Here is an 18,319-nt window from a genome sequence, read left to right on the forward strand (position 1 = left end):
CCATATCTCTGCTTCACTGTGTTGACATCCTTCGTGCTGCGATGCTTCAAACAGAGCTGAGTTTGGCTGGGGGAGTCTGAGGGATGGCTGTGAAGAGATGGGGCAAGCCCATGGCCAGACCTTAGTGTGGGTGCTCTGTGGTGGGTCTCAGCCCAGGAGAACCTGTGGGGTTGTTGTGGTTTAACCTCATCCAGCAGCTCAGCCCCACACAGCTGCTCCGTCCCTCCCAGCGGGATGGAGGAGAGAGTCAGAAGGGTAAAAGTGAGAAAACTCATGGGCTGAGATAAAGACAGTTTGAAAGGTAAAGCAAAAGCCACGCACACAAGCAGAGCAAATAAAGGAATTCATCCCCCAGTTCCCCTGGGCAGGCAGGTGTGCGGCCATCTCCAGGACAGCAGGGCTCCATCACGTGTAACGGTGACTTGGGAAGACAAACGCCATCACTCTGAATGTCCCACTCTTCCTCCTCCTTCCTGCAGTTTATATACTGAGCATGGCGTTCTGTGGTATGGAATATCCCTTTGGCCAGTTTGGGCCAGCTGTCCTGGCTGTGTCCCCTCCCAAATTCTTGTGCCCCTCCAGCCCTCTTGCTGGCAGTGCCTGAGAAACTGAGAAGTCCTTGGCTTAGTATAAACATGATTAGCGACATTATTCTCCCACCAAACCCAAAACGCAGCACTGCACCAGCTACTGAGAAGAAAATGAACTGTGTCCCAGTGGAAACCAGGACAGAGATGACAGCTTATCTAGCAAAGCAATAGTGACAGGACTTGGTTTTGTCCTTAGTCCAAGAACAGTTTCCAGAGCTCCTGGTTTTGGAGGAATCCTGAAGAGGCAGATCCATGTCTGCTCCAGGTCACTGGGTGCTGGATTTTCATACAGAAAAATTTCTGTTGAGGCTTCCAGGCAGTAATGGTACTGAGGGTTTGAGAGCAAAAGGAATTGTGGCATTGCACTTCAGAAAATAAATTGCAAATATTTGGTAGTTTTCCTTTGTTTCACAAAGAATTCTGAGCCCTTACTGTTTGATTGAGATTGAAGTTGCAGAGCAACTGATGCCTCGTTTTGTTGCACAGGGCTAAGACAATTAAGAACACAGTCTCTGTGAACCTGGAGCTGACTGCGGAGGAGTGGAAGAAAAAGTACGAGAAGGAGAAAGACAAAAACAAAAGTCTAAAGAATGTTATCCAGCATCTAGAGCTGGAACTCAACAGGTGGAGAAATGGTACGTACCAGAAAATGGGAGTGGGTATGTCTTTGTATTTTTAAGGTATGTGTTTAAATCTTGCCTTAAATCACAAGAGTCACAGGAATTCTGAGCTCACCGTTCAGAGTGGTGGCTCACCCTTCACAGTAACGGAAAGGCTGAAGAAGCAGAAACTAGAGAAACCAGCAGCAGATGTGTACCGAATACCACTTCAAATGCCAAAACTAGCATGCTATCAGGTGTAGAGAATCCAAGGAAGGCAACAATATTTTTTAATAATGTTATTAATATTAATAATGAAAAGGTAGAATGTCATTAGTTTTGGGTTTTTTTGTTTGTTTGTTTTTAAAGAACTTCGATCCTCAGGCACGAGAATCAGTTCCAATATGCTTTGTTTTGTGGTTTGTTTGTTTGTTTTTATAATTGAGTTTAGCATTAGAATAATTAGTCCTTTCCAATGATTATGAGTGTCATCTGATTAGAATCACCACTTGTCTCCTTCTGTGGCTTCTAAGTGAAGTTTGTTGAGAACAGCCAATTTTCTGTTTAGAAACATAGGGAATTGCTGTTCAGGGAAGGTCATTAAATCAAGTGTAGGATGGTAGAGGAGGAAGAATATGCATACATACAAATTAAAGAATTTTTATTTAATCTGGAACGTTGACAAATAATTTTAGCAAATCATCCTTACTTCTAGGTTTTTTATTCCTCATATTAAAGTAACATAAATCAACCCCCAAACTCCAAACCAACAAACAACGCTTCAACCCAAAGAAACTAACCCTGGCAGCCCCCTTGCACCCTGAAATCCCAACAACCCCCCCAGCTGTAAAACACTACTGCTTTGGAGTCATTTTTATTTTCTGTATTGCTTATCGTCTATGTCCTATGTGTTGATGTGTTCAGTAGTATGTAACTCTTGCAAACATGAAGTATCTAAAGTGAGAAGAATTTTGTGATTTAATTATTAGTCACAATTTGTTTTGCACAGTCAAGTCTGGTTTTGAACATATCCTGGGAGAAATTCACTGCTGAAGAGATAATACCTGGCCTTCATGGGTGGGAAAAATTGCTTCCTCCTTTCAGCTCCCTGTGCCGTTCCCTTGCCTTTCAGATGAGATCGTTACCTAATGATTGCGCTCAGTCTCTTTCTCTGGAGACTCCAGCACAGGGAATATTTCCCTTATCAGCATAGCGCAATTGCTATGGAGACACTCGTCTGCTGCTGGCGTTGAAGAGGGCCGAGGATTTATAACCCGCTCATGTTCTGCCTGTTTCATTCTGTGTTTGCTAAATGTGACGACTTTAATATCCTTCCCCTTCCAGAGACACTTTTTTTTTTTTAAAGACCCTGTATAGATCTTTTCTATATGCCATGTAAAGAAGCCTTACAACATGCTGCCTCTATTGTTTTGTCTAAGTACGCACACCTCCTCATCCCCTCCATCTGTCCTGCTTTTCTCATCGGCGTCACCCAGCAATACATTCAGTGCATTCAAAATCCTATTGATTTCTTGTCTGACCTTCCGCAATAGCATCCTTTGGAAGGATGTTCTGTCAAAGGAGGCTCTTTACAAACAAAAGTGTCCCAGAAATTGCTTCTTGAATATGAAATGCAAGATAGATGCATACATATGCCATAGGTATACCTCATTCTACAAATTTAGAAAATGATACAAAAAATAAACTTGTAGCAGAAAATGGGGGTGCCGAGTTCTCACTGAAGCAAGATTTCAGCAGCCTTGTTTCCAAGCACACAATCTGGCCTGTGTTTTACAGGTAGTAGGAGGTTGTTCTTGTCCAATGAATTAAAATCTAAAGATTAATTTTGGGAGGCTCTCAATGGATTCTCTGCAGCCTGAGGAGCATTTCAGTGTTCAAGGCCCCACAGTCTGACCGAGCCCACCTTTCTTAGTCCGCTCCAGTGACATGCAACAACGAAAAATTAATTTACGTTTTTCTCATTAATCATATAAATATCATCAAGCCATTAGCAATAGGGCAAAACGTATTTTGACTGAAGTACGTTATTATAGATTGCTTATATATGCACCGTATATGCTGCTTCATTTCAAATTACTCTTTTTCATGCTTCAAGTGTGGAAAAAACAAGTATCTTCTCTGTTAGTTGGTCGTGCTCTTTCATGCCCTGTTTTGTTCTGCTTTGGGGCCTGAATTACCTTGTCTTTTTGGTTTTTGATGTATTTGTCCTGTTTACTTCTTCTCTGCCAGTAAGAGAAATAGTGCCTACACTGTTTTGGCAAGAGGAATGGACAGTAAAGTTTTATGGGATTAAAATATTGTATCTTTTCATAGAAAAGGAAAAAAACTGTTTGTGCAGGAGGGTTGGACATAGCCTTCCTGCACCTCGAGCAATGTGCACAGCATTCAGTGGCTGGCAGTCTCTCACCAGACTCTAATGAGAGTAGATTCAATTTCTGGCATGAGCGCCTTGCCTGTCCCTCTTCACTGAGCTGCAGCGGGCTCGTAATTGCAATGCACTGACGTTACCGAAGGAGATACTCCTCGGAGAAAATGGTTTCGAAAGAAAACATGTAGGGAGAACCTCCTCTCTGGTATGCACAGGCAACATCTGAAAACTGGTGCACACGCTTTAATTTTACACGTGACAAGGCAGAAGGTGAACATTGTTTTAAATGCAGCTGTCTTGCCCGTTGTCCTGATGCTCCAGCAGTTCATTATGGGGGAGGGAGGGTTTATAAGGTGGATGGAAGTCTGGAGAGGAAGAGACATTTAATTGCTGGTAGGCTTTAGGCTGAAAGTCAGATTTATTTTTGTTTTTCCTCTTTATTTACATTTTTTTTTAATCCATGGAGCTAATCCAATCTATAGAGGGCTGGAGTGAGCAGGGAGCCGGGAGTTTGGTAATTTTAGTGGCAGCCACTTGAAGTGTTGCTGCATTTTGTGTGTTTGTGTTTCTTACCGTGGAGGTCATCCTCCTAACGAGGACAGCCATCCTTCCACACCTACTTCTGCCTGTCCTTTGCATGCATGGCGGCTGCCTGCCTCACACAGCTGGATACGGATACAGGCCTTCTTGGCTTTGCTGAGTCTCACCAGCTGTGAAGGACCTTCCCAGGTGTCCATGGGTTTGGGCAACCCTATCTCTTGGATTGGAATGACCGTGGCTTGTATGCCTGCAGGAGAAGCTGTGCCTGAAGATGAACAGATCAGCGCGAAGGACCAGAAGAACCTGGAGCCTTGTGATAACACGCCCATTATTGACAACATCACGCCGGTTGTCGCCAGCATCTCGACAGAGGAGAAGCAGAAATATGACGAGGAGATTGCCAGTCTCTACAGGCAGCTGGATGATAAGGTGTGAACATTTGGTTTGACTCCGTTTGTTGGGTGTAAATGGAAAACTAAGCCTTTAAAATGGGTGGGTGTCTCTCCGTATGTCTTGAGCACCACGAACTGGGAAATAACCCAAAGTTCAAAACACCATCACTGCGTAAAGGCTGATCCATTGCATCAGCTGTCTGCCTCTGCGCCCTCTGCAGAGTGTTGTGGGGCATTCGCTGTGGAACCGGGGCCAGCTTTCCCTTTAATTTTAAGGGCTCAGGACAAGCTTTTCAGTACTCCTTTTCTTCAGTGATTTTTGTAAAATTCCTCAGCAAACTGTAACATCATCTTGGAGTCTCAGGAGAAAGAAAAAAAGGGAGAAAAGGGAGACTATATCTTAATATTTTTGATATATTCATTGTGTATTTGACTTCTAAGGAAAATACATAACCATCCCTTGGGTCTCTTCTGTTAATGTTGCTCTAGCTATGAGCACTGCCTGGCATGCAGGCAGCTGTTCTATTTATTTATTTATTTATTTATTTATTTACACAGCTTGAAGTACATCATTGGCACTTAAAGCGATCAGCAATACATTTACTGAGCATTTACCATTAATAGCTTTGGCTTGCATGAAGATAAAAAGTGGGGAAAAAAAGGTTTATTAAACCTGTTAGCCATTACGGGTGAGAACAGCGTGCAAGGCTATCTAGAAAAAGTTTTCAGGGTAGCTTTAATTATGAATCAGAATTTGATATTAACTTTAGATTGTAATTAGCAGGAAAATATCATGGAAAAAAAGCTCCTTGTATGTTAACATGGAAGTTTGGCTGTGTATGAATACGGAGGGAGGGAGGGGATCGCTGTGTGTAACCCCTGAGTCTGACGTGCACATGGTCTCTCTGCACAGTCTGGTTGCACGCAGCAGTGTGTTAATGGCTTCCAAACTAGCAGTTATGGTTCTTAAGAAATTACTGGATTTCTGTGATAGAGAATACATTCCTGGTAGCAGTCTCTAGATGTTACATATTGATAAGAAAAAGAAAAGTCCATCGTTCCTTCACGTTCTCTCATGTAAAGTAGCAAAGCCCACTGAATTATTTTTGAGGGAACTGGCAGCAGGTTTGGGTTTTACCCCAGAAAACATGGGAAGCATCATTTGGTGTGTTACTCCAGTACTATAGAAAATGAAAACTTATTTGATTCCCAAACCAAAATACCACCGTTTGTAACTTGTTACAGTGTAAACCCTTCTTATGTTATACCTGGGCCTATTTTAATATTAGGAAACGGTGTGATATATTCTACCTGATAGCTGTGTTTGTTATCAGGAGTCAACCTGTTAGCATTCCTGTCAGTGAAACACAAAATACCAGTTCACTCTGACAGAGTAAAAAGCAACCGTTTGTCTTTGGTGCGTTCTTTGGAGAAGGATATCCGTCAGGAGAACAGCGGTGGGCTCAGCCCGGGGCTGTGCTTGGTGTGCCTCCTGGGGCCTTTGGAGGAAGGACTCTTACAGTGCAGTCCTCATCCTTTCTCTTCTGCATTTAAGCTCAGTTCCTACCCACGAGGATGTTTTCTTAACAAGGAAGTTGAAATGCCAGTAAAATAGGATGCCTGGCAGTGCATTGCCTGCCAGTATTTTCTTCAAGGGCTGTGGTGGAGTAGGAAAATACAAATTCTGCAGTTGAGGGCTCCAGGTGCTGTATTGTGATTTGAGCTTCCTTTTTCATTAATGCAGTTCAAAGCTAGCTGTAAGTTGTAGTTGGTTAATAAAGCTGTCTTTAGTGATCTCTTCGGCTGAAATTCGGGGTCAGAGTAAGAGAGAGCAAGGGAGCGAGGGTGTGTATGTATTTGTACATCTATAAAATATCACATCTGTTGGCAACGTCTCCTGCGAGTTGTGTGGTGCAACTCTGACCACATCAGTGTCTTGTTTGCTGTCAGGAACACCCCTGCTGAGGTATATACCAGAGCCAACTGCACGTATGCATTGCTCTGACTGTGTAGCTCTGTGTATGTATATTTTTCTCTCATACCACTCAAATGTGCATAAGGTTTGTTATGGCATTATTCTCCCTTCTTTTCTAGAAAGGTGACCAAACAAGAAGTGTGATAAGAAACTAAAATTCTCCCACCCCGTTTCATTGCAGGATGATGAAATCAACCAGCAGAGCCAGTTGGCTGAAAAACTAAAGCAACAAATGTTGGATCAAGAGGAGGTAAAAAACTAAACCCAAAACCCACCAAAAAACTCACAAATGAAAAAAACCTTGCATTTTGCTTATGAGCTCCTCATTTAATGATTCTGACATAGTTGTTGTTGTTCATATTAACTTGCTAAAATTCAGTAAGTAAGAGAAAACTCTGACAGCTAGGTTTAAACTTCAGTTTTCATAATATCCTCAGAAGAGCATTAAGCCTTGATAACTCCTTATAGTAGCATGCCATTCTGCTGGGAAGTGATCCTGGAGGTACCAGGGTAGGAGCGTGGCCAGTGTTATTGACTTCAAACATATTTTTAATATATTTTTGTACTCTTCCATGTATCCAGACACTGTGGACTGTGCGTACAAATTTCTTGGTCTGACAGTATAAAAATTACTCCTGGTAATAAATTACGGATGTTCATTATTTTGTTAGAGACAGTACTGAGGGAAATCTGTGAGTCTGAAAAAATGGTTATTGGTGCCACCATAGGTTTTCTTCAAAATCTTGGATTGCTCACTTCAAACATTTTATTTCTGTCTGTAAAATGAATGTTTTTTGTTTTTTAGATAGGGAATATGATAGCTAAACTTCCAGTGAAGTAATTTCCTTATCTGTCATTTGTTTATGAGAGGTTTTGAAGATCCAAAATCTGGCAATAACACCAAATCACCAAGTTGCCCAGATGTTGCTGTAGTAGTATTTCTTAGAAGATGTTTTTTTTGGCTGGTTTTTGAACGATGGGAAACTGGAGGACCATTCAGACCGAGAATATATAATCCAATGTGGGAGTTCACCCATCGTTAGTGTTCCAAACATTGGTCTCTCTTTGCACAGAACACTGCTGTGATGCTCTAGGAGAGCACCTCTCCCAGCTGCCTGAGCCACTTCACTGGGGCACAGCATTATGCTGGCTGCTTTATTGACCTCTCTTGTCATTGCAAAGTTATTCTGTCTGTGTCTCAATCCTTATCTAAGCCCTCAGAAAGGGTTTCCAAGGTGTAGCCCCTTAAAACAGGGAGAGAAAAACATATGAAAGCATCTGTTACTCATCGCTCGTTACTTAGCTGCCGCCTTTGGGGAGCTATCCTCACTGGTGGAATTACCAGCTTTATTTTACTTTGTGATTAAGCTCATCATTCACTTGCCACAACTTTCTTCTGATTACTTCGTATTGCGTGCTACCCGTGTCTGTGGCTATACGAATATAACAGAGTTTTATGCATCCTTAGCAACATTATTATCTGATGTGTGTTATTTACACCATCTCATTTCTCCCATCTTTTTTACATCAGTGTTCTCATCTAAAGCTTCTTTTCCCCTCAGTCCTTCTTGTGCCTAATTTTTTGGGTGATGTGCATTTCTTTCTTGGTGTTAGATATCTTAGAGCCTGCTGTATGCTGGTTTATTCCCCACGCTCTGTGTTCCATACTCAATATCACATCTGGAAGATGCATCAAGTTTTCAGTGGTCTCTAATCTTTGCCTTACAGACCACTTTCCCCCGTTTTTGCACGTGTTTTGGTCTAGCTCTGCTGACTTATAGAAGCCTCTGCAGCTGGTGCTGCACCGCTTGTTCAGAAGGTTTAGCTGCTTCATCTGAGAAGCTTGTCTATCTTACTAGCTTTGAAAAAGCTTTGAAAGCTAATGCAATTTTTTTTTCTTCTTTAAGGGAATTAATTTTTGCACGTTTTGTCTTCCACATGTAAGCCTCACCTGCACTGCCGGAGTGATGTACCTGGTCCTTCTTAGGGCTGTGATTAGCACTGTGATACATTTAGCTGCAGCGCAGCTGCCTCACTCTGCTTCCCTCTAATTAACCAGAGGACTTTTTTCTGCTCGATTAAGCTAGCAGGTTAGTTATAAATCTAAGGCCTGCCACAGATGGCGTTGTGCTGATACTGGTGTCTTTTGGTACCCTTTCACCACTGGCTATTTCCTAGGGCGTGTGTTTTGGGGGGGATTCTGAATCTTCCAGCCTTGCATCTCACGTGCTGTGAGCAGATCCGCTGTGCACTGCAGAGTTGTCTCCTTCCCTTTGTTTACAACTGATCAGTATGTTATACTGATCATATGTATGTATATATATGTGTATATAGATACGTATATATGTATATAACATATATACATATGCTATAACAATATGTGTTATTAATAGCCTTTTAAAATCTAGGTATACTTTTTCCACATTACATCAACAAGAATCTTCTGGGGAGCTGTGTTTATGCTCTAGGTGCTATATAACAGTTCCTTTTACTTGAAGTCACAGTAATATTCACACAGAAAATTTCTTAAGTAAATGTAAATAATAGTTCCATCTGTGTTTAGGAGAAAGATTATTTTAAGCTATTTTGTTGTTTAAATATTTACATGCCATCTGGCTTTGGCAATTCAGTGGGTTTTTCTGTAATGTGAGTGCACTTCTGAGGCTGCAGCATTATCAGTGAGATAAATTTCCCTTACATCTGAATCCTCGCTCCGCCACTTTGGGCACGTGCCAGTGTCTGGAGCTGCCTGGTTGGTTTCCTATTTTCCATTAGCACTCTGAGCCAAAAAACCGCAATGTCTTCTCTGACATTATTCTTTCAGGTGGTTCATTTTTAGAAAGGTGTTTCTGTTTTGCCTGGGGTCTCACACTCGACCTCTTCACGGCCTGGGAGCCAGCGGGCAGTGGTGGGATGAGGCAGAACAAGGCCACCCAGCGCACTTCAGTAATGCAGAGTTTGTTCTGCTGTCTGAGAAAGCTGCAGGCCAGTAAAATTATACAAATCCATGTATAGGAGGGCTTGGAATTAAGTGAGTTCTGTGAGTGAATGTCCAAACTTTGCCAAACGTTAGGATGAGCATGAATGCCTTCTTGCATCACATGCACCGGTTCTATACATTACTGTTCCGTATTTTATGGTTTTATGCAATGTTAAGTCTTGATCTTGTTACTATTCTTGAAACTACAGTATTAGTAATAGATGTTATGTGGCACCTTTATTTTCACATCATTCTGCAGCATACGACTGCTGTTGAGCCTGGGTTTGTGCTAGGAACTCGATAGCTGAATTTTCGAGATTTTTAACACCTGAAGGAAGATGGGGTTGTGCAAGGGAGAGGGCTATGCCACTGACCTCTTGCAATCAGTCACTGTCACTGAACCTTCAGCATCTCTCTTAGTGGCATGCAGAGAGTAAATGTGATAAGTTTTACAAATTTGAAATACTCAGGAGTATGTTTGAAGCCTATATTTTCTTCTTCAGTTAATACTTTGCCTCACAAATATGAGCAGCTAATCTGTCTTCAGCATCATGCTTCAGATGTTAACTAAAAATAATCATTGTAGGTTTGCTTATCAAAATACTTCTCTAATGCCACAAGACCTTTGAGGCTGCCTCAGAGAGCCCTTTTACTTGGTTCTGTTCAAAGATGAGTCTGTGTTTAAATATTTTATTTTGTGATATTTTTTTGGTTGTAGCTGCAGCATTGGATTGAGGGAGAAAATTTTTTTTGGAGCTACAATGCTCGGTCTTGTGTCATAATGGATTTGATTAAGTCTTTCTTTTCATTGAAGTTCAGAGCCTTTTTTGCTTCCTTCAAATACATTCATGCTGAAAGTGATGCTGTTTCTGGTAGAGTAGCAGCATTTCTTCTCTCCTGCTTTCTCTCACAGCACACATGCTTGTGTGCTCACACTTTCTCTTTTTCTCTGGTTTTGCCCTTTTCAATGTTGTCTTTTGAATGAGTTTTTGGGGTGACTTAACACTTCTGTGATACCTGGTTTCCAGCTTTTGGCCTCCACTAGGAGAGATTATGAGAAGATTCAAGAGGAGCTGACCCGTCTCCAGATTGAGAATGAAGCAGCGAAAGATGAAGTGAAAGAGGTCCTTCAAGCCCTGGAAGAATTAGCTGTCAATTATGACCAGAAATCCCAAGAAGTGGAGGACAAAACAAGGGCCAACGAGCAGCTGGCTGATGAGCTGGCACAGAAGAGTGTAAGAGCAAGCGGTTCATAGTGCCAGTTCCCTCCTCACCCCCTAACTCTGCACCTCCCCTAAAGATTTCCATAGGGGCTCCCAGAAAACTGCTAGCCTGTGCCATTGCAGGGATCTTTCAGATGCTTCCAAGTACGTTGTTAAGTAGTTTAAAAACTGGAGTGGCAGGGAAGCTCTGAAGAGATCTGTATTTGCTGGTGCTACCCTCTCCTATCTTAATTAAAAGGTAACATTAAGGTAATTCAGAAACTGGTCTGTGGAAGCTGATGGCAGGTTGTGGCTCTCTTGCAACCTGTGTATTTTGCACTCCCTAGCAGCAGCTGAACTGCCTGTGAGAACTGGCCATTCTGTGTTTTGGTTATTTAAAAACTGTATTATGCCAAGAAAGATGTGAAAATCTGCTTTATACAAATTGCTACCTTTTGTGTTTCTCTGGACTCTGTGCTGCGGAGCAGGGATTTTGTTTAGACTCAGGGGATCCCAAGGAAGGAATCAATAAAATAAAAAAAATCAGCTTTTTCAGATGTGTACTGATCTTTAGGAAAAGGGCTGACTAGAGAAAAGTCAAGATTGGCTTACTAGTTTAAGACATCCTTGTTCCTTAATTCATTACACAAATAAGGGAGCTGTTGTTAACAGTTCTTTTTTCATGGAAGACTTTGTTACCTACTTCAGTAAAAGAGATTACTATGAAATCCACTTGAAAAAATTGAATTTTATATCCTTCTATACCTGTTTCTCTGTGATTAACCTTCCTTGATGTGTATTACGTAGATAAGATTCTTACCGGATTTACTACATTTAATAGATCTAAAGTAGCCTTGTTAGCAAGTGCATTGTGAAAGTGGATTATGGCAAGGTGGAATGGTACGTGTCCGTGCATTGAGCCAGTAGGCATGTTCAGGAAAATGCAAGACAATACTGTGTAACCTAAATATCACAGAAGAATTGGTGCCCAGTACGCTCAGGGGAGGGTAACTTTTGCTTTTAAACCTTTTCAGAGTGCCCTGACGGCGACCCAGAGGGAGCTGGGCCAGTTGCAGGAGCTCAGTAACCATCAGAAGAAGAGAGCTACCGAAATCTTGAACTTGCTGCTGAAGGACCTGGGAGAGATTGGAGGAATCATTGGGACTAATGATGTTAAAACAGTAAGGGTTTATGTATTTATTTATTAATTAATATCTTTATTGCTTGCCCGTGCCCTGCCCCCCACCTCACCCCCCACCCCCCGCAATAGAAGAATACTTGACGTGGAATATGTCCTTCTCCAAGGGCGCTGCTGTTGCTGTGTTTAAAACCCCTGGCTCCAGCACAGAGTAAAATACCGAAGAGATCTTTGTCTGAGTCAGAGATGGTGGGTGTTTGTGCACACAATTACCACTTCTATTCCCAGCTCAGTGTTTGGGGCCAGACTAATGCTGCCCATCTGGATGTTGATGCATTTATTAATTGGGGGATACTCTGTTCCCCCCAAAACAATACACACATAGCCCTATTCCTTCATTAGCTAGCGTGAGCCACTATTCCTAGAATCTGCAGAATCTTTATGGGTGAGATTTGGCTTCTGGGAGGCTATCTTTTTGTTTGAAGTTTGTCCTAAAACTGTTGTGTAGCTGAAGGTGAACAGTTCTCCAAGGCAGAGGTCTGCACTGACGGCTGTCCAGGGCACCCAAATGAAAAGTTCTGCAGGGAAATTCTGATTTCTGCATTCTGGTGTTTATTACCTTTCAACAGTGGCTGGCTTCAGCAAAGAGCCCATGCTTTCATGTTGTGTTTCTGGACACAAGGTGCTTTAAACTGGCTGATTCCCAGCACTGATAAATTTGTGCTAGATACCACATAAATAATTACACGACAGTAAGACCAGCTGAACTTTTGTGTAATGACTAATGTCCTTTACAGAAGAAAAATTGCAGAGGATCTTATTCCTTTGAAGAGAGAAGGTAAGAATGGGAGTGAAGGTGGTTGAAGTGGCAGAAACCTTGGTATCTGAACACACCTGGAGATGGTGCAAATTTTGGCCAGCTTTGCTTTGAAGTTTGCCTTCGGTCTGGCTCTTGGGTTTACAGATAAGGGCAAGGAGGTAGCTACTCACTTTGTCACACTTGTGTTGGAGATGAGCAAAATGCTAAGTCTCAAGGGAGATATTTGTATGATCATTGTGAAGTTGCTCACATCTCTGATGGAAACTTTTCATGGCCTGGAAAATCTTCCTGGTGATGTTAACGCCATCTTATCTGTCCATTTAAAACCACATGAAAAAGAATAATTGCTAAAACTGGGTAAGGAATTACTTTTCAGGGTGTATCTAAATTCTGTGCAAAGCACTCTGTTTTCTTGCTTTAATTCACTTCTCAGCTTTTGAGCTATGAACATTCCTGACCATTCAAAGCTAAAGTGAGTACATGTGGCTGCAATGCTTTGAGTTATCTCTGACAGTTGATGGTATCCTGCTAAAGCCCCCTTAGACCAGGAGATGCTCTAGCCTGCTCTTACTGCAGAGGACATGATCCCTGCTGTCTGATGGGGCTATGCAGATGCCAGGACCACAAGACCAGACTTTGCTAGATGTTACAGCAACCTCTGGTGGCCACTGTAATAGGAACTAGAAGAGGCACTCTGAAAATGGAGGCAGAGGCCGTTTGATACAAATTTTTATAGTAACTAAGATGTCAGCATTTTACAGGACAGCTGTCAGTGTAAATAAGGCCAGATTGAGAAGCTTTTAGAAGAATAATTTCCAATTTGTTGGCAATTAGCATCTTCTCAAAGTGTGTCTAATTTCAGACCAGACTGAGAGTTTTGGAAGCAATCACGTTTTTTAGGCTGTTGGGAGGAGATACAGCACATGTTGCCTTCCCCTTGGCGGTGCTGGGCAAAAGGCGAAAATTAGATGAAGTTGTTAGCCACGTGCTCGCTCAAGGAGAACCTTTGCAGCTCATCCTTGGGTTACGTGAAATAAGTAGTTGAAGAAAAGTCATGAAGAGAAAGACATACAAATAAAAGGCACCACAGTAAACCAGGGAAGGAAATGATGTATAAATAGAATTATGCTAATATTTAGAGACAAGAGCCATTTTCTCTTGCCAGGTGAGATTTCCAGACCCATGTTTGTCTTACAGCTCCTTGTTGAAGTAGGTAGCACAACCCTTCAAGAGGAGACTCATTTAAGGAGTACTTTGAAAATGCTCTTCAACTTTTAGCAGTTTGAAAGAAGGAACATTTCCCATGCTGGTGATGTGAGAGGGTTTCTCCAAAATATGCTCTTGCCATGATGGTGGGCTTGGTTACTTCAGACGTTGAACCACTAAATTGATGAAGCACACTGTGAGCGCAAGTCTTAATTTCTCTCTTTTGAGGCTTATTCGTGAAGATTGTAAGAAGCAGTGTGGTATAACATTTTTAAAGGTGACCAGAAGGTCCATGGGTACTCCTTGAGGGTTGATGTGCTTTCACAGAGGCTTCCTAGCTCTAGACAAGAGTTTCACAGCAGGATGATTGCTTTGCGTTGACTTACCTGCAAGAACCACACCTTCAAGATTGCGATCTTTTCTGTGTGTGTTTAGTTGGCAGATGTGAATGGGGTGATTGAGGAGGAGTTCACCATGGCACGGCTTTATATCAGCAAGATGAAGTCGGAGGTGAAGTCTCTGGTGAACCGCAGCAAGCAGCTCGAGAGCGCCCAGATAGACTCCAACAGGAAGATGAACGCCAGCGAGAGGGAGCTCGCGGCTTGCCAGCTCCTCATTTCACAAGTACGTTTGTCCCTTCCCTCAGCCCGTTGCAGCAAGGTTTGATGACTTTCTCAGCCTCCTTCCTCATGAAATGCAACGCGTGTGCTGGGAGCAAGAAATGAGGCTTAAGGGAGCAGAGTGTGTTTCTCATGTCTGTTTTGTTGGGTTTCTCTCTTCTCCCATTCCTTCCTCTCAGTGTTTTTTTCAGCACATTCAGTGGCAATATAGTGTCCTGCTGTAGTTCTCAAAAACTGTTCTATGACATAATACTGAGAATCCTCCTCGGAGTGATTTTCTCAGTGTGAATTTGGATCTTTTACCTTCACTTTAAAAGCAACCTGAGAAAGGAGGCAGTATGGCTCGCTAGCAAAACATCTGGAGACCCCCAACATATCTGGTCTGTTAGTGTGCTAGCAAGATAACCAGGCAGCAATATACAACGTAATACGTTATGGAAAACGTTACTACCTAAGACAGAAATCCAGATGGTAGGAGGGCTTCACAGTGGGTGGCAGTTGCAAGCAGTGATGCTTGCTGCAGGGAAGGGGACTGACTGCTTTGGCGTGCTCAACTGCTTTGAAGCAGACATGTGAAGGGGAGGAGATGATACAATTAACTGTATTTCATTTGCTACCGCTTAGTCTAAGAAAACCTGGGGCAAGGGTAGCCCCTTGTCCTGCAGCAGAATGTCTTTAAAGTTCTACTTAATAAAGCTGTACTGGGAAGCGTGCATAATATTACAGGGAGGCTGGAGTCTGAGGGTATTGGTTATCCAAAAATGTGAAGTAAAAACTGTACTTTTTATCTTGTCCTAAAGCAGACCCTGGGCTGGCACAGCCACTGCAGGGAGTCACCCCGCCAGCCTGCAGGGCTCCCTTTCCTGAGGAATCTGCAGTAGTAAAGCAGATTAAGGCCTGACTTGCAAGGCAGCTGTGTGCGTGCTTCTGCTGGCAGGAGGAGCTGGAACACATTGCTGGGAATAAAAGCCTCAGCAGTGGGTGGTGGGACAGCCCTTTTCAGCCCTGCTGGTGGCCTATGCTGACCCAGCGAAGGCATGAAAGGCAGCCCGGCAGGTTCTGTGGGCTTAGTATTTGTCCTCTTACACCGCAGCCACACAGGAATCACAGAGAGCTTTGATGCTCAGAGCTTGTCACAAGCCTGACCTAGCTGTTCTCCTCCGTGCCTATTTCCAGACAGGAGACTGGAGGTTTAGGATTTTGAGACGTTTATCCAAGTACTGTATGTTTGTGTGGTGAAGGAACCAAGAAGAAATGCTCGTAAGCAGGTAGTCACCTTGCCTTGGCCTTTTGGAGGTTCTAACGTCAAAGTGCAGATTGAGGCCTGTCCGTGTTAAGCTGAGCCATAAAACGGTGCGCCACTGCTGCGTGCCATGCCAAGGGTCTCCGCTTTGCAGCCAGGACATTTGGAGCCAAGCTGAGAGCTGGCCAAATTTCTTATTAGGTTTAGGAGGCCACTGGAGGATTCGCTGCCCGAAGCGTGCAGCTCAGGTGTGCACCTTTCCCATCCTGGAGACCTCGGGGCCGGGAGGGTCTGAACTATTTTAGTTCCTGCTAAGGATGATGTCTCTCTAAGCCCGAGCTCCGCGTTGAGGCTGCTGTAAAGGTCTCGGCCCCTCTCTGCTGAGGTGAACCCACAGGTGCTTCAGTGGCCTTATTGATAGGATGTAATGATTCCCAGACAGCAGCTTAATTTTATCCCCAAGTTAGAAGATATTCGTTCCATTTTTGATGTTTTCACTATTTTCTGTGTAAACATAAACTTTCTAGTTCAAAAGGATGTTAGCAAGAAACAAATCATCAGGATGGCTGGGGAAAGTCAATCTGAGCTTCTGCAGGTTGAAGCATCCAGGAAGCCACCTCAGAAGACCACTGTTCCACTGGTTATAGAAAGCTGCTACTGTTTGTTTAACACCAAGTTATGAGCTTCCAAGGATGTTTTGGAGTTACTACCTGCACTGTTCAGCATATGTCTCGGGCTAACGTGTGACCTTTAAAAATGCAGTCTGTTTTGATCTGTTAGCTCCTCCTCGGATCCTTCGCTGTGGTTTCTCCTAGTCATCAGCTCTGCATGTGGAGAACGGTCTATTTTTCCTCCTTATGTAGGACAGTACCTGAATTCCTCAGTAACAAGCTGTGGTACTCACATCTTATTGCTATTCCCCTTGTCTTTAAAGCATGAAGCAAAGATCAAGTCCCTCACAGACTACATGCAAAATATGGAGCAGAAGAGAAGGCAGCTGGAAGAGTCACAAGACTCTCTCAATGAAGAACTTGCCAAGTTACGTGCTCAAGGTATAACACTGGGTCTTGCAGTCATCACTTCTTTTACCAACTCTACCTTAGAAAATTTGGTGTTGGCTGCATTATCATGCGTATGGTAGTCTTAAAACATTTTATTGTCTGCTTAGTATTTTGCGGTGAAGACCTAAAATTGTGATTCGGGATATTTAACATGTTGCACTTCCTTGTAGTACATTACACTTCAGATGAAACCAGGATTATCCCTTTCAGCCTAGTCCATTCACAAAATACAGAGAAACATAATTTTTCATTATCCCTTTCAGCCTAGTCCATTCACAAAATACAGAGAAACATAATTTTTCAAAGGAATCAAGAACTTTGACAAGCTTCACCTTGAGCTTTCATGATGTGAGAAATAAAAAAACCCCAACAAATACTTTAGCCAAACAGCACCGATCAATCTTGCTAAATCACTGTTCTGTAAAATTCTTGGATATTCATCTAATTTCAGTTGTCCCACCGCTAAATGCCCTTCCAAAAGGAAGCTACTTTCCTTAGGGTCAAGTAAAAGGTGTATCTTTCCTAGCTCCTATATAGGATCCAGCTGACTTCATTTTCAGAATTGCTGTTTTTTCCCCTTCTGATTTACTGTGGAAAATGTGTATCAAAAGCAGGTCTTGTAGCATTGCTATGCTCCTGGTTTATTTAAAATTACGATGTGACGTAGTAGCCTTAACATTATTCTGGATTTCTGTACAAGGGATCTTCTCTGACTCTAGGAGTAGCAGGTGGTGACAAGACTTTGTTTTTTGTTGTTGGGTTTTTTTGTTGTTGTTTGTTTTTTAAACATCTCCTGCATTTTTAGAATAGAATTCTCTGCATTTCCATAATGGAATTTTTATTCCATCTCCTGATGTTCCTACCCCACTCATAAGAAATGGCCTGGTTCTGGAGGCACCATTTCCCCGTAGAAAGTGAAGGGATAGGAGGAGGAGGAGGACTGTGATAAGTAGCATTAAAAGGAGACAAGGGTTGCTTGGAAAGGTGCTGGGTGGGCTGAAGACAGTGGGGCCTGTTAGCAGAAGGAAAAGGGGGTTTGGGCAGTATTGTCACAGCTTGGGTACTGCAAACCATGGCCTGTTTCTGCCCCTCCAAAGCTGCCTCCCCTGATCCTGCTGCTTTCTGCAAAAAGAGGAACTGTTGGGTTTATTTAAATGGCTGGACGTAGCGTGTCCTGGAACTTGTGGCTAATTCTCAACTGTCTCCCAACTTTAAACAGAAAAAATGCATGAAGTCAGTTTCAAGGATAAGGAGAAGGAGCATCTGACCCGGCTTCAGGATGCAGAGGAGATGAAGGTAGTATGGCATGCTGCAATTTTAGAGGGCGTTTCTCAGTGAGATCGTTCATTAAGCTGATAATTAGGGTGTAATTTTGTCTTCCTGTACAACGTTGTGTGCTTTTGGAAAATGCTTCCAGCCTCTGTTAGAAAACCTGACCTCATGTAATTAAGCGACCTTTGCAATGTGGAATTAAGAGAACTTGCTAGTATTGAGGTTGTTGATCAGATGATGGAAAAAAGTAAATTACAGTCTGAACATCTGAGGTGTGTGTCTTCTGAGACCA

At 42.7% G+C, this 18,319-nt stretch overlaps 1 protein-coding gene across 1 annotated transcript in view; it reads left to right on the plus strand.

The window, feature by feature from the left end:
• KIF5C (kinesin family member 5C) overlaps positions 1-18,319 on the plus strand; it is an 83,844-nt gene that overhangs the window by 51,163 nt on the left and 14,362 nt on the right. The window contains exons 11-18 of the mRNA XM_080400069.1: positions 1,077-1,225; positions 4,372-4,547; positions 6,667-6,735; positions 10,494-10,700; positions 11,702-11,848; positions 14,267-14,455; positions 16,629-16,746; positions 17,975-18,051. Of these exons, the coding sequence (XP_080256195.1) occupies positions 1,077-1,225; positions 4,372-4,547; positions 6,667-6,735; positions 10,494-10,700; positions 11,702-11,848; positions 14,267-14,455; positions 16,629-16,746; positions 17,975-18,051 (1,132 nt within the window). The remainder of the gene's footprint in view (positions 1-1,076; positions 1,226-4,371; positions 4,548-6,666; positions 6,736-10,493; positions 10,701-11,701; positions 11,849-14,266; positions 14,456-16,628; positions 16,747-17,974; positions 18,052-18,319) is intronic.

The sequence above is a fragment of the Falco punctatus genome (genome assembly GCF_963210335.1).
Source record: "Falco punctatus genome assembly, chromosome: 8".
Taxonomy (NCBI): domain Eukaryota; kingdom Metazoa; phylum Chordata; class Aves; order Falconiformes; family Falconidae; genus Falco; species Falco punctatus.